The sequence below is a fragment of the Macaca nemestrina genome, chromosome 13, assembly GCF_043159975.1.
Source record: "Macaca nemestrina isolate mMacNem1 chromosome 13, mMacNem.hap1, whole genome shotgun sequence".
NCBI classification, from domain to species: domain Eukaryota; kingdom Metazoa; phylum Chordata; class Mammalia; order Primates; family Cercopithecidae; genus Macaca; species Macaca nemestrina.
In genome coordinates this window covers 120,428,472-120,450,623 of record NC_092137.1, presented here as the reverse complement: position 1 = coordinate 120,450,623, position 22,152 = coordinate 120,428,472, and the positions used below count along the sequence as shown (strand labels likewise).

Sequence of the window (22,152 nt, the reverse complement as noted above, 5' to 3'; positions counted from 1 at the left end):
GGATAAGTCTATTTTGCATTTCTGGGATAAACATCACTTGGTTTCACTGTGAAATCCTTTTTGTATGTTGCTGGATATAATTTACTAGTATCTTGTTGAGAACTTTTGCATAGTAATCTGAATTTCAAAGTGTCCTTTCACGTAAGTTCTGATACTCAACTAGTTTTCACTTTTCTTATACAGTTTCCAAAAATACTAACATTATATAGTTTTCCTTTCTGTTTTTGAAGCTCTGGAATGTTTTTATTTTCTCCACATAGGCTCACATTCACACATAAAATATAAGAGGACCCTCAGGTGTAATATTTGCATGTAGTGCTTTGATCCATCAGGGAACTTCTAGAATTGAAGGACTTTTAATAATCAACTGGGCCCATGATTTTCAACTCTGTTCCACAGTTTCTTAAGATGTTCTGCACACATTTTAAGTTTTTTAAAAGGTATATTTAAATATTTTTAAAACTTAAAAATATAAAGATAGCACTGACATGTCTTCTGTACCAAACTTTAATATATTGACCATCATGGCCAAAATTAAATTGTGCCCCACTAATTGTCTTTATCAAAGTTATCAAATACTTTTAAATAAAATACGATAAGTAAATGCTTTATGCATCAGGATTTTGTGGATGATTTCATTTTAAATAAGGCCATTTCTATGATTAGATGAAGAAATTTAAAGTGCTGGTCACTTACCCACATTGGAGGCTAAGCTGGGAAGGGAAGCCATCTCTCCTTTCTCTCAGGCCAGTGCCCTTGACCCCTTATACTGCCTTTCAAATGTGATTTGAGTCAAACAAAAGATATTTCACTCAGGGTTTTCTCTCTCCATAAGCCTAGGGCTCTGCTTCAAATCACCAGGCCTCTTCGCCGGCCGTAGGAATGTCAATGTGGTGCCTGCGTCAGCTCTGTGGGGTGGTTCATGGGTCTTAGGGTAATTAAGTGCTTCAACATTGGAGAATTTCCCTTCCACCCTGCAGTTCTCAAGCGGGATGGGGGCAGAAGGGAAAGGAAGAGTGTTTTGGAAAAGTGTTTTAGAAAAGTTTCAAGGTATGTAGACCCTGGGGGAGTTCTTGACTTACCTTTGGAGTTTAATTTGACGAAGTGAGCCTGTCCAGCCTCACATTTACTGATAACTTGCTGAGTGCATTTGTCCGGGGTGATGCTGAGAAGGTTGAGTTTTGGAGGACTGAACGAATCAGACTCAGACAGAGTCTGAGAGAATTACTTCTGAGAAGATCAAAGACCCCAGTGGTCAGTCTCTGCCAGAGAAAACAGTGGCCTGGGCCGAGTATGCCTGTCCATCAGGACTCTGTGCTCTGTCCTGATTGAGATTTCGGCTTGTTTGCCATGGCTCGTGTCCACACTTGGCACCTCACTAATTGGACCTGCCAAACCCTGGCTGAATAGAGTCTCCTCCCCAAGGACGATGATCATTCAGAACAAACTCCAGTGGACTTGTGGCGCATCTATACAGGACTATGGACCCCTCTCTGTCATCTCTCCATTGACAGCCACATTCAGACTTGGAAAATGGTAATGTTTCAAACCACTCAAATCAGACCAGGATTAGTTTTGATGTTCAAGCCATAATAAAAAAGAAGACAGAGAATGAACAAACTGTGCAAGGGGTTAGTTAGTCATCGTGAGTGGGGAGCAAGGTTTTCTTTCAGAAGCACGTTCAGTCTACAGCAAGGGGCGCGACATGCTTTGCCCTCCTTTGTAGTATGTTTGATCTCTCATAAATTCCCATTTATAAATTCCCATTCATAAATTCTAAGTGGGATGGAAATTTTCAGTGTGACTCATTCACACAATCATTGTGAGGATCAAATGAGTAAATATGCACTTAAAATTATCAGAACAGTAACAGGCAAAAATTAAACAATAAATACGTGGCTGTTGTTATCAGTGTGGTCATGATGATTACTCACCAATTCCTCCATTAATACCACACATTCTACTACCTACTATGTGTATGTGCCGGGTGTTTGAAGAATAAAGTATTTTTTAGGTAAAAGGAGATAGTTCTTGCCTTTAAGCCTTTTGGAGTAAAGGAACAAGGAAAGTACAAGAATAACTGGAATACAGTGAGCTGTGTTAAATGCCTGGCTACTCAGACATCCAGACGAGTGACCGTGGAGAGAGTCCAGGATGAGCACTGGAGTGCAAAAGTCACAATTGAATCCTTGAAGGGCACAGCAAAGTGTGATTGCAAGTGGCACATGTAACACTGTAATGGTAAATGTTGGATAGTGCTAAGTCGCTAAGTCAATGTGATGGCTTTTCACCTGGGAAGTCTCCTTGATGTTCCCTAAGGCAGAATTAAGGATTTCCTCCCCATCCTGCATTGCACCCCATCATGCCTCTACCTGTATTTCTACACCACTTGCACTACCTTACCCTCACTGTTTAACATGCCTGTGTCCTCCATGCAAATGTTATGCTCTTAATGGCAGAGACCTGTCTTCCTCATCTTCATAATTCTCAGGACCAGGTACAGTGCCTGGGACATCATTGGCAAGGAGTCAGTAAGGGGGCTGGTGGCAGGGGAACATGCTAGATTTAGTCATGTTGTAAAGAAAATGGAAATTGTCTGAAATGGCATGTTCTTAGCTCTCCAGTTAGGTCCTAGAAAATACGCATTCTTTTGAGAGATGCTCAAAAACCACTCCTAGACTCATGCCTGGGATCCACTTCAAGGTCACCTTCACAGTTGGCAGAATGCATCTTCTTGCTATGTTTGAAAATTAAAAATTAAAATTGCATTTGTGCATTTCCAATCTCCCGCAGTGCCTGTGATAAACAGAACAAGCCATAATGTGGATTTTGGAGTGAGACAGGCCCAGGGGTTCATTTCCTCATCTGCTGGATGAGCATCGCTATTCTCTCTTGGGGTCCCTGAGGATTCACGCGTGAGGGACATGAAAGTGCCTCGCACTCAGGGGTCCCTGGCTAGATGGCAGCTTCATTGTCCGCAGAGCCCCAGGATCACAGATTATGGTTTCATGATCTCATTTGTGAGTTCTACTCACAAAGAGTTCATCAAGGCAGGGCCAGATGTGAAAACACATGCAGTGGTTGGGTAATCTCTTAAGACGTCATGACTCAAAAACTGATAAATACAGGGAAATAAATAAATACAGTGTTTATTCAGCCTTTCCTATAGGAATTAACCAATTGAATAATTCAGAATAAAATTTTTTCTTTTAAAAATATGTCAGCTAATTGAGGAAGGAATGATAGAATACCAGCAACTTACAACCTCTAAGGAATTGATGGAGCTAGCAAATGATCATCAACGGCTGCTAACATGACCCAAAGAAATACAATGAGATCTTATGTGCCTTCTGATGGAAGAACAAAGAATCCCCTATGAAATTGTCATGCAAAAAAAATTAATAAATTGACCAAGACTCTGGGTACAACTACCAGTACAAGGTAACATTTTAGGGTTGGAATCAGCAAAAATTCATACTGTAGTAAACTCCATTGGACAAATAATTAAATTTCTACACAAAGAGAAAAACTTTACAGGTAAAAATACCAAGAAGATATATCAACCGATCAACAAGATTGGTTCCTTATTTGGATCCTGATTTTTTAATGTATTTTTTCAAAGACAACCATTTATGACAGTTATGAGACAATAGGGAAAAAAGATCTGAGTTATCTTAAACTTAACATTTCCCTTTCGTGATGTACATTTTGCCCTGTCCTACTCCAACCATCGTTCTCCTGGATAAAGAACAGAGAATTAAAAGGGAAAGTTGGCTCACTCCTAAACCTTGAGGGACTTGGGTCAAGAGTACAAATGACTTACCGTAGCCCAGATATCTAAAAGTTAAAGACTCTCTTAGCAGTGATACTCACTGCCCTCCAAAACAGAGCCTTGAACAGGGCATGCAGGCAGGCAGTTTATTTGGGGAGTGATTCTAAGGAACAGGAGTAGGGGTCTTGGAGAGGGCAAAAGGGAAGAAGGACAAGCCAACCCAGATGTCCATTATCAAACTGATCGCCACTCTGGGCAACAAGGGGTTCTCCAAGGAGCCAGGTAGAAAGTGTCTCAGAACCATCTTCCTGAGGGATGGAAGAGTATATTCCCTCAGGCTCCTGCTGCTATTGGCCCAGTGTTGCCCCAAGGGTGTTACCCCTCCAGCGTTTGCACATGCATCAGAAGGGTGATGTGGTCTCGGCAAGTGCTTCCTGGGGGAAGTAAGGAAGCCCCCAAGGCAGAAGGCCCTAGAATCTGCAGTGTCGCTGAGGCAAAATACATGGGTTACCCAGCATGCAGCTGGTTGCCATAGCAATGGCTGGACTGAAAGGTGGGCAGGAAGGACGTGAGGTAGAGGACCAGAGATGACCATTACATGGACCAAGATAGCACACTGTTAAATCAAATGTACCCACCCTCCTAACCTGGCAAATACACTGCATCACAACCTGGAGGCCAGGTTCAAACCGAGAGTACTCAGGCCCCTTGGAGTTGAGCCTGAGAGCAGGAAGTCATGAGGAGAGCTGGTCTCTGGTTCCCTGCCCCTGACCTGCCCCCTTCTCTCCCCAGCCCTAGGTCCACGCCATGTCAAAGGGGCCTTGCACAGGAGGCCCTGCACACCCGCCTGTGGACGCCCTGCCCACATCTCCAGGCTCTGTCTCCCCCATCCCCGACAAATGGCTGCTCCTTGGGCCTAGGGCAGTGCAAGCTGGTGCACTCAGGAAGATGGACCAGGAAGAGTCCCAGGCAGGCTCTAGAACCAGTTCAGAGCCTCTTGGACAGAGAATCTGGGAGTCCTGGGCACTCAGACCATTGCTAGAGCAGGGGCAGGGTTCCCGGTGGGCATGGCCCCTTGACCCTATGGGCTTCTCGACCCTCTGGGAGGGGTGTGGCTGGAGGAGGGCCAGCATGGGGTCATTTAAAGCAGAGACCCCTCCTACCCAAGCCTAAAGGCAATACCAGCTCCCTCAATGACTTTGCACTCTCAGGTTGTGGAGTCAGACAGATTTTTAGTCAATCCTGGCTCCAGTCCTCAGCAGCAACCTTAGGGAAATGACTCACCTGTCCAGTTTCATCATTTGTAAGAGAGAGAGGGGGGCTGCTGTGAGGATTAAGTAAGGAAGTTTTGCACGGAACCCACCTGTGCCTGGCACCTAGTGGCCCTCAGCAGGGGGCAGGTCTATGAGAGGACAGAGGTACTGCCTCCATGCCATGGCGGTGGGACCAGAGTTTGTGCCCAGGATAGAGAATGCAGCTGAGGGGGCAGAGGGAAGGGGCACAAGCTGGAGACAATGCACTTTATTTGGTGTAATTTGCCTGGAAATGTACAAAGAAGAGTCATTTGATAGTTTTTCCACAGAGTCCCAAACTTCTTTGAGACTCGCTCTGCACCCCGCTTGACTGTCAGCTCCTGGAGGACAGAGCTGCGTATAGCTCTCTAATAAGCCCCCAGCTTCTAGCATATTGCCTGGCACATAGTAAGTGCTCAATTAAAAAGTGTTGAATGGACAATTTCAAATTGAATTTATTGCTTTTTTACCTAAAAACATATAAACTTTCCATTTTAAAGTATTGAAAATCATGAGGCCAGAGGGAGGTGGGAGACAAGGATTTGGCCAAAGTCTGCATAGATTGAGTTAAATACGCCTGAGTTCTAATGTGGCTTCTGGACCTCACACATTCTTTGGAAAGTTACATAACCTGTTATAAGCCTCCATTTCCTCATCTATGCAATTGAGGACACTAATAGCATCCACCTCAGAGAGTCACAAGTTAGAATAAATAATGATGTAAAAAACTTAGTACATTGACTGGAATATAATCAGATTTCAAAATATTTTAACTACTACTATATTGCTTGGCAGTGCTATTTGGATAACACACAGGAATATGTGTATTATTTTTATTTTATTTTATTTTTAGTTCTGGGGTACATGTGCAGGACATGCAGGTTTGTTACATAGGTAAATGTGTGCCATGGTGGTTTGCTGCATCTATCAACCCATCCCTAGGTATTAAGCCCAGCATGCATTAGCTATTTATTATGATGCTCTCCCTCCCCATCACCCCTGGAGAGGCCCCAGTGTGTGTTGTTATTCCCCTCCCTGTGTCCACGTATTCTCATTGTTCAGCTCCCACTTATAAGTGAGGAGAACATGCAGTGTTTGGTTTTCTGTTCCCGAGTTAGTTTGCAGAGGATAATGGCCTCCTGCTCCATCCATGTCCCTGCAAAGGACATGATCTCATTCCTTTTTATGGCTGCTTAGTGTTCCATGGTATATATGTACCACATTTTCTTTATCCAGTCTGTCATTGATGGGCATTTGGATTGATTCCATGTCTTTACTATTGTGAATAGTGCCACAATGAACATATGCATGCATGTATCTTTATAATAGAATAATTTATATTCCTTTGAGTATATAACCAGTAATGGGATTACTGGGTCAAATGGTATTTCTGGTTCTGGGTCTTTGAGGAATCGCCACACTGTCTTCCACAATGGTTCAACTAACTTACGCTCCCACCAACAGTGTAAAAGCATTCCTGTTTCTCCATAGCCCCACAAGCATCTGACTTTTTAATAATCACCATTCTGACTGGCATGAGATGGTATATCATTGTGGTTTTGATTTGCATTTCTCTAATGATCAGTGATGTTGAGCTTTTTTTCATATTTTTGTTAGCCACATAAATGTCTTCTTTTGAGAAGTGTCTTTTCATGCCCTTTGCCCACTTTTTTTTTTTTTTTTTGAGGCAGTTTCACTCTTGTTGCCCAGGCTGGAGTGCAATAGCACAATCTCAGCTCACTGCAACCTCTGCCTCCCGGGTTCAAGAGATTCTCCTACCTCAGCCTCCCGAGTAGCTGGGATTACAGGTGCCTGCCACAATGCCCAGCTAATTTTTTATATTTTTAGTAGAGATGGGATTTCATCATATTGGTCAGGCTGGTCTCGAACTCCTGACCTCAGATGATCTGCCTGCCTTGGCCTCCCAAAATGCTGGGGTTACAAATGTGAACCACCATGCCCAGCCTGCCCACTTTTTAATGGGGTTGTTTTTTTCTTGTAAATTCGTTTAAGTTCCCTATAGATGCTGGATGTTAGACCTTGGTCAGATGGATAGATTGCAAAAATTTTCTCCCATTCTGTAGGTTGTCTGTTCACTTTGATGATAGTTTCTTTTGCTGTGCAGAAGCAACTTAAATTAATTAGATCCCATTTGTCAATTTTTGCTTCTGTTGCAATTGCTTTTGACATTTTCATCATGAAGTTTTTGCCCATGCCTGTCTTGAATGGTATTGCCTAGATTTTCTTCTAGGGTTTTTAAGGTTTTGGGTTCTACATTTAAGTCTCTAATCCATCTTGAGTTAATTTTTGTAAAAGGTGTAAGGAAGGGGTCCAGTTTCAATTTTCTGCATATGGCTAGCCAGTTCTCCCAGTACCATTTATTAAATAGGGAATCCTTTCCCCATTACTTGCTTTGGTCAGATTTGTTAAAGATCAGATGGTTGTAGATGTGTGGTCTTATTTCTGAGTTCTCTATTCTTTTCCATTGGTCTATATATCTATTTTTGTATTGGTGCCATGCTGTTTTGGTTACTGTAGTCTTGTAGCATAGTTTGAAGCTGGGTACCATGATGCCTCCAGCTTTGTTCTTTTTGCTTAGGATTGTCTTGGCTATACAAGCTCTTTTTTGTTTCCATATGAATTTTAAAGTAGTTTTTTCTAATTCTGTGAAGAATGTCAATGGTAGTTTAATGGGAATAGCATTGAATCTATAAATTACTTTGGGAAGTATGGCCATTTTCATGATAACGATTTTTTTCCATCCATGAGCATGGAATGTTTTTCCATTTGTTTGTGTCCTCTCTGATTTCTTTGAGCAGTGGTTTGTAGTTCTCCTTGAAGACGTCCTTCACTTGCCTTGTTAGCTATATTGCTAAGTATCTGACTCTCTTTGTAGCAATTTTGAGCAGGAATTCATTTATTATTTAGCTCTTTGCTTGTCTATTGTTGGTGTATAGGAATGCTTGTGATTTTTGTATCCCGACACTTTGCTAAAGTTGCTTATCAGCTTACGAAGCTTTTGGACTGAGATGATGGGGTTTTCTAGATATAGGATCTAGAAAGCATCCTTATCTTGTGCTGGTTTTCAAGGGGAATGCTTCCAGTTTTTGCCCATTCAGGATGATATTGGATGTGGGTTTGTCATAAATGACTTTTATTATTTTTAGGTATGTTCCATCAATACTTAGTTTATTGAGAGTTTTTAATAGGAAGGGATGTTGAATTTTGTTGAAGGCCTTTTCTGCATCTATTGAGATAATCATGTGGTTTTTGTCTTTAGTTCTGTTTATGTGATTAATTACATTTATTTATTTGCATATGTTGAACCAGGCTTGCATCCCAGGAATGAAGTTGACGTAACTGCGATGAACAAGCTGTTTGAGATGCTGCTGGATTCAGTTTGCCAGTATTTTATTGAGGATTTTTGCATCGATATTTGTCAGGGATATTGACCTAAATTTTTCTTGTTGTTGTATCTCTGCCAGGTTTTGGTATCAGGATGATGCTGGCCTCATAAAACGAGTTAGGGAGGAGTCCTTCCTTTTAAATTGCTTGGAATAGTTTCAGAAGAAATGGTACCAGCTCCTCTTTGTATCTGCGTAGAATTCAGCTGTAAATCCATCTGGTCCTGGGCTTTCTTTGGTTGGTAGGCTATTTATTACCACCTCAATTACAGAACCTGTTATTAGTCTATTCAGGGATTCAACTTCTTTCAGGTTCAGTCTTGGGAGGGTATATGTGTCCAGGAATTTATCTATTTCTTCTAGATTTTCTAGTTGATTTGCATAGAGGTGTTTATAGTAGTCTCTGATGGTTGTTTGTATTTCTGTAGGGTTAGTGGTGATATCCCCTTTATCATTTTTTATTGTGTCTATTTGATTCTTCTCTCTTTTCTTCTTTATTAGTCTAGCTAGTGATCTATCTATCTACTTCATTAATTTTTTCAAAAAACCAGCTTCTGGATTCACTGATTTTTTTGAAGGTTTTTTTGTGTGTGTGTCTCTATCTCCTTCAATTCCACTCTGATCATGGTTATTTCTTGTCTTTTGCTAGCTTTGGGGTTTGTTTGCTCTTGGTTCTTTTAGTTGCGATGTTAGGGTGTCAAGTTGAGATCTTTCTAGCTTTTCAATGTGGGCATTTAATGATATAAATTTCCCTGTTAACACTGCTTTAGCTGGGTCCCAGCGATTCTGGTATGTTTTCTCTTTGTTCTCATTGGTTTCAAAGAACTTCTTGATTTCTGGCTTAATTTCATTATTTACCCAGGAGTTATTCAGGAGCAGGTTTTTCAATTTTCACGTAGTTCTGTGGTTTTGAGTTTCTTAATCTTGAGTTCTAATTTGATTACGCTGTGGTCTGAGAGACTGTTTGTTATTATTTCAGTCCTTTTGCATCTGTTGAGGAATGTTTTGCTTCCAATTATGTGATCGATGTGGCACTGATAAGAATGTACATTCTGTTGTTTTGGGGTGGAGAGTTCTGTAGATATCTATCAGGTCTTGATTCAGAGCTGAGTTCAAGTCCTGAATATTCTTGTTGATTTTTTGTCTCAGTGATCTGTCTAATATTGACAGTGGGGTGTTAAAGTCTCCCACTGTTATTGTGTGGGAGTCTACGTCTCTTTATAGGTATCTAAGAACTTGTTTTATGAATCTAGGTGCTCCTGTATTGAGTGCATATATATTTGAAATAGTTAGCTCTTCATGTTGAATTGATACTTTTACCATTATGTAATGCCCTTCTTTGTCTTTTTTATCTTTGTTGCTTTAAAGTTTGTTTTGTCAGGCTGGTTGTGGTGACTCATGCCTGTAATCCCAGCACTTTGGAAGGGCAAGGTGGGCGTGTTATCCCAGCTACTAGGGAGACTGAGGCAGGAGAATCACTTGAACCCAGGAGGTAGAGGTTGCAGTGACCCGAGATCACACCACTGCATTCCAGCCTGGGCAAGAGAGCAAGACTCCATCCCAAAAATAAATAAATAAATAAAGTCTGTTTTGTCAGGTACTAGGATTACAACCTGTGCTTTTTTCTCCTTTCCATTTGCTTTGGAAATTTTCCTCCACCCCTTTATTTTGAGCCCATTTGTGTCTTTGCACCTGAGGTGGTTTCTTGAATGCAGCACACTGATGGGTCTTGACCCTTTATCAAGCTTGCCATTCTGTGTCTTTTAATGGGGACATTTAGCCCATTTACATTTAAGGTTAATATAGTTATGTATGAATTTGATCCTGTCATCATGATGTCAGCTGGTTACTTTGCAGGCTTACTGAGGTAGTTGCTTCCTAATGTCGTTGGTCTTTGTATTTCAGTGTATTTTTGTAGTGGCTAATAGTTTTTCCTTTCCATAGTTAGTGTTTTCTTCAGGAGCTCCTGCAAGGCCTGGTGCTGATGAATCCCCTCAGCATTTACTTGTCTGAAAAGCATTTTATTTCTCCTTTGCTTATGAAGTTTAGTTTGGCCAGATAGGAAATTCTGGGTTGCAAATTCTTTTCTTTAAGAGTATTGAATATTGGCCCCCAATCTCTTCTGGCTTGTAGGGTTTCTGCTGAGAGGTCCACTGTTAGTCTGATGGGCTTTCTTTTGTAGGTGACCTGACCTTTCTCTCTGGCTGCCCTTAACATTTTTTTTTTTTAGACAGAGTCCTGCTCTGTCACCTAGGCTGGAGTGCAGTGGTGCAATCTCAGTTCACTGCAATCTCCACCTCCCGGGTTCAAGCGACTCTCCTGCCTCAGCTTACTGAGATCTGGTGGCTCACTCCTATAATCCCAACACTTTGGGAGGCTAAGGCAGGCAGATCACTTGAAGTTAGGAGTTCGAGACCAGCCCGGCCAACATGGTGAAACCCTGTCTCTACTAAAAATGCAAAAATTAGCTGGGCGTGGTGGCGCATGCCTGTAATCCCTGCCCTTAACATTTTTTCCTTCATTTTGACCTTGGAGAATCTGATGATTATATATCTTGGGGTTGATCTTCTCACGGAGTTCCTTATTGGAGTTCTCTAGATTTCCTGAATTTGAATGTTGGCCTATCTTGTTAGGTTGGGGAGGTTCTCCTGGATGATATCCTGAAGGGTGTTTTCTGACTTGGTTCCATTATACCCATCTCTTTCAGGTACCCCAATCAGTCATAGATTCAGTCTTTTTACATAATCCTATAGTTCTCAGAGGTTTTGTTTATTCTTTTTCCCTTTTATTTCCTCTAATCTTGTCTGCCCGTCTTATTTCAGCAAGATAGTCTTCAAGCTCTGAAATTCTTTCCTCTGCTTGGTCTATTTGGCTGTTGATACTTGTGAAGTTCTTGTGTCATGTTTTTCAGCAGCATCAGGTCATTTATGTTCCTCCCTCAACTGGTTATTCTGGTTAACAACTCCTGTAATGTTTTATCATGGTTCTTAGCTTCTTTGCATCAGGTTAAAACATGCTCCTTTAGCTCAGCGAAGTTTGTTATTACCCACTTTCTGAAGCCTACTTCTGTCAGTTCATCCATCTCAGCCTCAGCCCGGTTCTGTGCCCTTGCTGTAGACATGTTGTGATCATTTGGAGGAGAAGAGGCACTCTGGTTTTTTGAGTTTTCAGCATTTTTTGGCTGATCCTTTCTCATCTTCATGGGTTTATCTTGTTTTGGTCTTTGAGGCTGCTGACATTTGGATGGGATTTTTGTGGGAACTTTTTAGTTGATGCTGTTGCTGTTGTTGCTTTGTTTATTTTTCTTTTAACAGTTAGGCCCTCTTCTGTAGGGTTGCTGCAGTTTCCTGGGGGTCCAATCCAGACCCTATTCACCTGGGTCCCTCCTGCCCCTGGAGGTGTTACCAGTGGAGGCTGCAGAACAGCAAAGACGGCTGCCTGCTCCTTCATCTGGGAGCTCCCTCTCAAAGGGGCACTGACCTGATGCCAGCAAGAATGTGACCATATAAGGTTTCTGCTGAGCCCTGTTGAGGGGTCTCACCCAGTTAGGAAACACAGGATCAGGGACCCACTTAACAAAGCACTCTGGCTGACTCTTAGCAGAGGGTGTGCCCTGCACTTGTGGGGGATCCCACTCATCCAGACAGCCCTGATTCCTCAGAGCCAGCGAGAGGAGAGACTAAGTCCACTGTTCTGTGGATACCGCAGCTGCCCTTCCTCCCCAGGGGCTCCAACCCAGGGACATCCAGCCCCTGGCTGGAGTTGCTGAAATTCCAGCGGGGAGGCCCTGCCTGGTGAGGTGGGATGGGTCTTGGTTTAGCCTAAAGAGGCAGTCTGGCCACAGTCTGCCACAGCCACTGTGGTGTGCTGTGGGGAATTCCTTGTGGGTCCAAACTGCCCAGTCTCCACGACACCAGCAGGGGAAAATGGCAGACTGGAGCTCCGGTGATGGTGGCCACCCCTCCCCACAGGGGCTCAGTAATCTTAGGCTGTCTCCAGTGTAGCAGCCACCAGGAATCTGCACAGCTCTGTGCTTGGGACCCAAGGCCCTGGTGGTGTGGGGCTCACAAGGGAATTGCCTGATCCGCGGATAGCACAGATCCATGGAGAAAGCGAGGTTTCCCGGTTAGAGCAGACCAATCACTCACCGCCTCTTTTGGCTGAGAGTCAGAGGTCTGCTTGGCCCATGCCCCTCCCGGGTGGGCAGGCGCTCTACCCTGCTTTTCCTCACTCTCCGTGGGCCTGCCTAGTCAGTCCCACTGAGAGAACCTGGACACCTCAGTTGCTGGTGCAGGATTCACTCACCATTTTCATTCTCCTTGGTGAGAACCTCTGACCTTGGCTGTTTCTGGTCGGCCACCTTGGTCCGTCCCCAGATTTATTGCTTTTAATGGAAGAATACAATTTCATATGTTGGTCCTAAAGTTTTGCAGGCACCTCAAACTGGAATCATTCTCTTTCTCTAACCTGCTTCTCTCCTATTTCCCTGCCTCAGTGGGCAGGCAGCACCCCCCATCAAACCAGCTGTTTGGACACCGTGTTCAGCACCTCTTTCTCCCCACCCCTTATACCTAAATTGCCATGTCCTGGCAATTCTACCCACTTGCTCTCACCACCACAAAGCTAGTTCAGGCAGCTGTTCTTGCTCCCCTAAGAAACTGTGACAACTTTTTAGCTGCTCACCTCACAGCCACTCATGTTCCCTGAATACATCCTCCCTGGTCTAGCCAGAGTGGCCTGTACACATCTGACCACATTCCTAGTGGGCTTGGTAGGGTAAGGCCCAAGCTCCTGGGCACAACCTGCAAAGCCTGTTGTAGCATCTGCCCCACCACACTGTCAGATCCTTGAGAACCGGCTTCATTCTATTTCTCTTTATAACTCCTGTGATCAGCCAGAAACTCACTCCTTGTTATGTAAATGAATAAAGTGTTTAAAAATCAAAACAACGTTTGATCTATCAGGAAAACTAGAAAATTTAAACTCATAGACTTAAACTTTCAAACATCAGAGACAAGTCGGGACCCTGCTGAGCCCATGGCTGCCCTTTCGTAACTGGCAGAGGGTTGGCCAGATGTGCATGGCCAGGCCTGTGGCTCCTGTCTCCGACCTTCCTTTGGATATGGAATTAATTGAGTCCCGGAGTGAGTCCCTGGGCTATTTCTAGAAATTGCCATCCTTCTCTGGAGTGGTCTCTACTGACATCTGACACATTTAAACCACGTGGCTGCTCAAGAGAACCTGTGCTAATCTGTTTTAGAGAAACCATCCTCAGAAATGCATCTTCCAGAAAGACTTGTCCGGAAATCACGGACCTGGCCAATCACACCAGCCCTGCTCCCACGTAGGCTTTCTTTTCAGTCCAGAGGCACCTTCCAATGTTTGCCAAAGAGAAAATGTTCACGGCCTGATTTCTGGCACAGGTGTAACTGCCCAAGGAGTTCACCTTCCCCACTGCCTAGACAGAGCCAACTTACCAAGACAGGGGAATTGCAATAGAGAAAAAGTATTTGACACAGAGCTGTCTGTGCAGGAGACCAGAGTTTTATTATTACTCAAATCAGCCTCCCCCAAAACTCAAGGATCAGGGTTTTTAAGGATAATTTTGTGGGTAGGTGGGGCCAGTGAATCGGAAGTGCTGATTGGCTGGCTCGGGGATGAAATCATAGGGAGTTGACGCTGTTCTGTTCTGCTGAGTCAGTTACTGGGTGGGGGCCACAGAACTGGTTGGTAGGTCAAGGTGTGGCCACCCGTTGTTAGAAACGTGAAAACCCAAAAAGACATCTCAAAAGGCCGATCTTAGGTTCACAATAGAGATGTTGCCTTTAACAGTAACTGGGGAAGTTGCGAATCTTACGACCTCTAGAATAATGGCTGATAATATTTAGAATTCCAGCCCCTCTCATTCTAACTTGGTGGCTGGTGGGCTTTCATGTGTTTTACAAAAACAGTTTAGCTTTGGGAAAGGGCTTTAATTTAAATTATAAATTAAATTCCTTCCCAAGGCTAGTTCGGCCTACGCCCAGGAACGAATAAGGACAGTTTAGAGGTTAGAAGCAAGACGGAATTGGTTAGGTCTGATGTCTTTCACTGCCATAATTTCCTTAGTTACAATTTTTCAAGGCGATTTCACAAGGATTGTACCACATTGACAGGTGGGATCTATCTTTCATTGGACAAGCTGCTTAACACCTCTGAGGCTCAGTTTATTCATCATTAAATGGGAATAAAAATAATAAGTACCTCACAAAGTTATTGTGAGGATTAATGAGATGAAGTGATATTGGATTTAGCATTATATTATAAAGGTTTTCTGAACGTCACGTATGGTCCTTTCTTTACGTGTTGTCTTAAAGCAAGATTTGAGGGAGCAGTGGAAACACCTGCCAAATTCTAAGATAAAAATAAGGAAACAAGAAAAGAAGGGTCAAGAGGGACATTGCATTATCTCAGAGAATCATAAGGGCTTTACCTTCCTTATATCACATTCCCACTTGGCCATTCATTTATTTATTCATTCGCTCGTTCAGCACTTAACTCTGAGCAGCTCGTCAGCATGGTAACAGAAACAAATAAGTAAAAGACTTTGTGCCTCAGGCTAGAAAGAAGAGCCCGAAGATGTCCAACTAAAACTCACTGCTGCAGGATCTACAAGAGACAGCGGAGGGCGTGCCTGCCAGGGCTTGCAGGGGGGCCGCGTGCGGTAGCCCTTGTCCGTGATGAGCTGGGTTTGCAGTTACTTTCCCGTCCTGATGACGTATCTGCTTTGTGTTCACATTTCAGCAATCATCTGGGGGGCTAAATGTGACAAACCAAGAAGATGGCCAAGATCAACACCCAATACTCCCACTCCTCCAGGACCCACCTCAGGGTAAAGCCCTCAGACCGAGATCTCGATCGTGCTGAAAATGGCCTCAGTAGGTAAGATGCGCTTTTCGTTTTATGCCTGGCTCTGGTCGTTTCCATAGTGGATCTAGACTATGGGGGAAGAACGCCTTCACGTTGGCCAACCACAGATCGGAGGGCAGGGGAGGTGTTCACAGCACTGCCAATTTCATTTTTCATCTCACTTAATCCTCACAACCCCCAGAAACTAGTCTGTATTATTGTTTTAGAGATGTGGAAAAGCAGGTTTAGTCACTTAATTGCTATAAGAAAATGAAGATTCAAATGCAGCAGACTAAATTTTACTGTAAGAACTTCCTCAAACTGACACACTCTCCCATGTATTCATCAAAAATGTGTTGGACTCTTGCTGTGCACCAGCCACTGAACTGGGTTTGCAGCCTGAGCTGGGCACCAAGGATGTAGCATGAATCCAATGCCCTGCCCTCGCTTCCAGGGGAGCGTCTGGAGGCAGGCCATGCCCAGGGCCTGTATAAGGAGTGGGTAGTGCCTTGTCAGCCAAGCCATCAGCCCCACCAATGACATCCTGACACAGGTAGGAAATGGAAATCTGGGGCCTTGAGCTCTACTTCGAGCCCTGTTCCTAACTTCCTAGCAGACCTGGAAAAATGCACTTAACCTCTCCATGCCTCAATTTCTTCACCTGCAGAATGGAACAGCATTTTTTCCAAGCTCCTGGTATAACAGTGAGGACATCAGAAGGGACCTATTTAGTGTGCATGGACCTAAACCCTTATGTTTCTTTGTTTTTAGTTTACTCATTTTTGTTTTTTGAGACAGAGTCCCACCCTGTCACCCAGACTGCAGTGCAGTAGTGCAATCTCAGCTCACTGGGTTCAAGTGATTCTCCTGCCTCAGCCTCCCTAGTAGCTGAGATGACAGGCACCTGCCACCACACCCTGCTAATTTTTGTATTTTTAGTAGAGATGGGGTTTTGCCATGCTGGCCAGGCTGGTCTCGAACTCCTGACCTCAGGTGATCCATCTGCCCCAGCCTCACAAAGTGCTGGGATTACAGGTGTGAGCCACTGCACCTGGCCATGTTTCTTAAATTCTCAATGAGATGACTGAGTTGAACCATGAGTAACTTTCTTTCCAATATTTCTGTTACTTTCACCCTACATATATAGAATTGAAAATTATGCAGCTTAAATATACAGTCTGACGGCCCCAAAATGCAGTAACATCCCTCAGTCCCCACCTCCCAGCACTGGGCCCTCATGCCTCATTTCTTCCATTCATTTGTGTTCATCACTTCCTCTCCCAAATGCACATCTGGTTTTTTCTCTATCTATGTTCCTGATCCCAGCTCTGCAGCAAACTCTGCTAATAAGTGATGGTCAATAATTTTCAAAGAGATTGAGTCCCCATTACGCAAACCCACACAGCCCTTGAACCCCACCTTCTGAGATTTCGGCAAAGGAAGGAAGATCCCAGGGCATCCCAACAGATACTTATCTCCTCCTACCATTTAACTCTGTGCTGGGGTCCTAGGAAGTGTGATATAGCTTCAGAAGCATCAGAAAATTCCATCCTACTCAAATACCTTTATCCTAACTGGCCCTTTGTCAATGTCTGTGTCCTACCACTGGAGACTTAGTCCTCTAAATTAAGGCATTGCTCCTTATTTCAAAGAACAAAGAACGCTATTAGGACTGTATTCACTCTTGAAATATTTGTATGTTTTAATAGTTTATTTCCCATGTGTGAGCTAATAGAGCCCCTTGAAGAGGGCTTCAAAGAGAGTATCAAAAGAGGGCATCAGGGAGAAGGAGCCCAAGGATGGGGCACAGGATCCTGGGCCCAAGACCTTGGGCGAAGGACCAGAGGCTGTCAGGATCAGGAAGATTTTGCAGCAGAATGGAACTTTTCCTCTTTGCACCCCACTTGCCTGGAGTGGGGCATGACCCAAGCATCTCATGGAGCTTCCAGCTTCCCTAAGGCAGAGAAGGCAGTAATGGGATCTCAGTCCGGCTCCTTCCAGTGAGATATTCACTGGAGTAGGCACCCAGGAGAAGGCAGGCCTGGTCTGTAGGCTGCTGCGGCTCCTGCCCACAATGTCTGCTTGACTTGACAGCACTGCGGTCCTGCTGACTCACCCTGGCTCTGCTTTGGCCAGTGACCTCCACGCCCAGCTTGACCTGTGGCCTGTTCAAGAGGGCTTTCAAGGCCTCTTAGAAGACGATCATTTGCTAAATGAATTGCTAGCTTGTTAAGCCACGCTAATACCAGTCACCAGCCTCTGGCTTCTAGCAGACTCCCTGCAGGCTGACTCTGGAATGCACGTCGACAAGGGTCACAGCATGCTCTAGGGATCAGCCACATGGTCAGCGGCTCTGAACTGATGCCCTTTGACAATGCTATTTGTCGTCTGCATGGGTGAGAAAAGGTCTTCCCTTCTTCCTTTGCACTTTCTGTGACCAGAATGATGGTTTAACAGCACAGGTTTTGGGTCAGACTGCCCAGGTTTGAACACTGGCTCTGCAACTGACCTGCTACAAAAAGTTGCTCAATGGCTCCAAGCCTCAGTTTTCTCATCTGTAATATGAATCGGTACTAGTGTTGCCTCCTAGGGCTGTGGGGAGGTTACAGCAGACATGAATGCAGAGGTCCCCGCACGTCCCCTGCTGTGTGGTTGAGTGCCCATTGACTCTCACTCCCGGTCTTGGAAATGATTACTTCTTCCTGTGGGCCTTCTCTGGTCTCTTCTCCTTGACCTCAGATAGCCCCATTTCCTGCCCGTGTCCAAGCCCTGCTGTCTCAGCCTGACCGCCAGCTGAGGCTTACTGAGCTCCACTCAGGCCTCAGCCCTACCCTTCGCATGGTAAATTGACAGATTAACACAGTATCCCATGGAAACACCACCGAGATTTCAAAATGAGAGACAGAAAGAGCGCTTCCTTTATGAGAGAGCTATGCTTTATCTTACAGAGGCAAGAGTGGCTTTAACCAGCCACAAATTTTCAGAATGTTCCTTGGAGTCACAAAGGAATGACAATGTGCGCTCAGGATGGGGTACAGTGGCCTCAGGGATGGAGGCTGGGCCCAGCCCCTCCCCGGCTTCCCAGCCCAGCCCCGCACCTGTCTATCCACCTGATTTGAACAAAGGACTCTGACACCTACCACGGAAAAAGTTTTAAGTTTCAAATCACTATTTTGGAACCAAGAGAAACGGTGTTTGGACAAGCCACACCTCTTTGTCTTGAAATTCCAGTCCTTTTGGAAAACTTTTGAGATAAATGATTGAGAACTGGGGTACATGAATGTTAATCACTCTTTGTCCTCAGTGATATCAAGAAGGCTGCACTGGGAAGCTGCGTGTGGGTGTGGCCCCTTGCTGACTGCCCCCAAGAGGAAGGCACAGCCAAGTCTCTGTCCCTTGAGACTTCCCTGCCCCAAAGTCTTTTCACCAAATTGGAGGCCCAGTTTTTAAGTTACTGGAATTATTTTTATAGTGGAACGTCATAAGGAAGAATGAAAACACTTCATTTGAATGAAAACATTTTACACCCTGAAAACACCAAAACTAAGTTTGAGTTTTTCTTTCCTACTTAGCTCTTCTTAGTTGGCTCAATTATTTAAGAGCTGTCTGGCAGATCTGTGAGGATAAGGCAACAGAAGCAGGCTATTCTCTGCTACGAAGAACTGCAGCTAGGACTGAGGGCACCTTAAATCCTGGATGCATCTCCTGGTGTAGCCGTTTTGAATGAGCTTTGGGGCGCAGGGGTCTGTGTCTGACAGAAGAGTGGTCTTCTCGTGTTACTCCCTGAGCAGAGCCCAAAGCAATTACCACCGAAGAAAACAATTTTCATCCCGCTTCTCCAGGACCGAAGACTTAAAACTGCATTGGCTTCAGTCCCCCACCACATGCGGTCAGCAGCAGAGGGTTACAATCATTCAAGTTCCTCAGGGCTTGAGAAGGGGGAAACTCAAGTGTCATATTCCCCATCCTTGTGCTGAAAGGCCACCTCTGTTTACTCTCACGTCCCCAAACCCATCTTGCTGGAAAACATCAGATGCTTCACCAAGTGCAAAGTTAATTTCCAGTTCCAGTTCTCGTGGGAGCCCCTGTCCTCGCCCAGTGACAAGAAACCTTCACCTTACCAACATTAATTCCTCTGTGCAAATAAACGTAGAACTTGAGCATTACAAGGTGAAAATTATGTTGTCTTTCAAAGCAGCTCTCTCCATTCTACTAGTTGTTCTTGTTCTTGACAACTACCAACGTCAGGGGGGCCTCTTCCTTGGAAAGTATCGTCCCCACGTGGGATCTTAGAATAGCCACCCACACGTGGGAGGGAAGCTCCAGGGTTGTCCTGGCCTGGTCTGTTCATTTTACAGAGACTGAGGTCCTGTCAAGCCACTGCCCCAGGCCCTTCCACCAGCCACAGGCAGGACAGAGCCTGGCCCCAAGACTCTCATTTCCCAGGGAGACTCTAGTTACCATTCTTGCATTAGTTGCCAAAGTATCTCCCTTTTTTTGGTACCTGTGTGTTCTTGGGGACTCCAAATGTCATTTCAGACATCAGTTCCTCTCCTCTCTTCCCACCTCCCCTCCATCTGCCTGGTAAAATCAGTTTCTGGGAGAAGTAATTAATGAGGTTTACTATGTAAACACCCCCAGGCATTTAACATAGGTAGAGCTCTGGAGCTAAAAGAAAGACATTGATCTAACAGAATTTCAGGCATTGAGAAGGAAGTGGGGCGGCCGGGCGCAGTGGCTCAAGCCTGTAATCCCAGCACTTTGGGAGGCCGAGACGGGCGGATTACGAGGTCAGGAGATCGAGACCATCCTGGCTAACATGGTGAAACCCCATCTCTACTAAAAAATACAAAAAAACAAAAAACTAGCCAGGCGAGGTGGCGGGCACCTGTAGTCCCAGCTACTCGGGAGGTTGAGGCAGGAGAATGGCGTAAACCCGGGAGGCGGAGCTTGCAATGAGCTGAGATCTGGTCACTGCACTCCAGCCTGGGCGACAGAGTGAGACTCCGTCTCAATGTCTCAAAAAAAAAAAAAAAAAAAAAAAAGGAAGTGGGGCAAGGCATAGGGAAGAAATGGGCACCCCCATCAGGCCCCTGGAGCTTGCATCATGTAAGGCTCTCCCTGTTCTTCACGGACAGTTGTGCCTTTCTGGTCACTGAAATCCACATGAAATTGCCAACTTTCGCTTTATTTGCTTTGTGAAGATCAGGAAACTTAAGCCCAGAGAGAGTCAGTGACCAGTCAACAGAACACTCAGCCTGCAGGTGCTGGAGCAGAGACTCCAACCAGGACCTGACACCTTTCCACTCTGCCTCCTCCCCCTGAGTGGGCATCATAGATCCCGTCCACATGCAGCAGCTCTCACTGCTGCTGGTTGCAGGTCTGCTTTGCAATCCTGGGTGGGTTTTGCCCTCCTCACCCACCCACCAGCTCTGATGTCATCCAATTCCTTTGCCGCAAATGCAAATAAATCTGGTCTCAGGATGTGCCCTCATGCAATTAGCAGGAACCAGACTACGCTAAAACGCTGGGCTGACTGCTTGGTGCCTAGAGCTCCCTGAGGAGCTGCTGGTGGCAGCAGAACACCTCCATCCTTGGGATTGCCTCCAGATCTTCCAGGCACACAGGCTGTGACAGGGCCCCCGCCCAGCTGTCTGCTGCCACACCACCACCCCCATGCCATCTGCTCGAATCCAAGGACCTCTGCCACCTCCTCCTGCAACCAACCTAGGTGCATTGGAACATGCATCCCACCTTTATAGTATACAGAATATGAAGAGGGAAAGGGAATCGTAGCTTCTGGACTGCAGCAGGGCCTCTGACAGGGTCTTTCACGTGCACGCAAATGAGACGAGAGCGGGTTTCTTATGCGTATAAGGGGAGAATTCAATCAGATGGTTTGAAAATAAAGAGCCATGCCTACGGTGCAGCTGTATGGATTAGAGCAATGTCTCTAGTGGCACGCCACGGGGCGCAGTCCTCAGCCATCCTTTTAATTTCATTTTCATCTGTGCCATATATGAAAATATAGGGCAGCTTCATGGCATGGATGACAGCAGGTTTTGAAATGGGATGGAATAACATTGGAATCTCGGCTGTACCACCTGGCTGTGGGACCTCAGTGAAGTTGCCTAACGTTTCTGAATTTCCATTTCCTCTCTCACAGGGTTGTTGTGTGGATGCAATGATAAAATGTACGTGGCTGGCATACAGTAAAGAGCCACTCAATGGCATGTAGTTTGTGTATTGTGTTTGTGAGTAGAATGGTGTTGGAAGGAAAGGTGAGTGTGTTCTCTGCATACCAAGGCTTCCAACACATCGAGAGACTCGGATCAATGGGAAGGTCCAGTACTTAATTCCAAAAACATCAGTTGCACATGCACAAGCCGGGGTCCTCTGGCTGGCAGCAGCCCGTGTTACAGGACTGCTTTGGGTTTTCGCTGATGGTAGCTGGTGACCATCAAAAACCACCCAAAACACACAAAGCAACAAAGGGCTTCCCAGAGTGGGTTCCAGTCACAGCAGGGTGGCCTCAGTCTCCCTGCCCAGTCAAGCAAGACCCCAGGAACTTGCTCATGGGAGAAGGACCATGACAAGGAAGGGACTTGACCACAAGGAGGAATGGCTGGGTGAGCTGGGGGTTCTGGCCTGCAAACCCACAAGTCGCACAGGTTCTGGTCATTGAAGGTAGAAGATCAAGCTACCCGACTCCCTGTGGTTCCAGCAGAGACCATAGCCTCAATGTGGGGAGGCCGAGGGAGGGAAGAATCTGTGGGCAGGTGGGGCAGTCAAGAGA

General features: G+C 45.1%; 1 protein-coding gene across 5 annotated transcripts in view; it reads left to right on the top strand.

Moving 5' to 3' along the window:
* Positions 1-22,152, top strand: part of LOC105490061 (cyclic nucleotide gated channel subunit alpha 3) — an 87,388-nt gene that overhangs the window by 42,590 nt on the left and 22,646 nt on the right. For 4 of the 5 annotated variants that reach the window (XM_011755320.3, XM_011755324.3, XM_011755323.3 and 1 more), the window contains one exon: positions 15,252-15,389. In XM_011755320.3, the coding sequence (XP_011753622.1) occupies positions 15,289-15,389 (101 nt within the window). In that variant the 5' untranslated portion in view covers positions 15,252-15,288. Of the gene's footprint in view, positions 1-14,118; positions 14,624-15,251; positions 15,390-22,152 lie in introns of those variants that run through there. The other variant, XM_011755321.3, reaches the window with a different exon arrangement.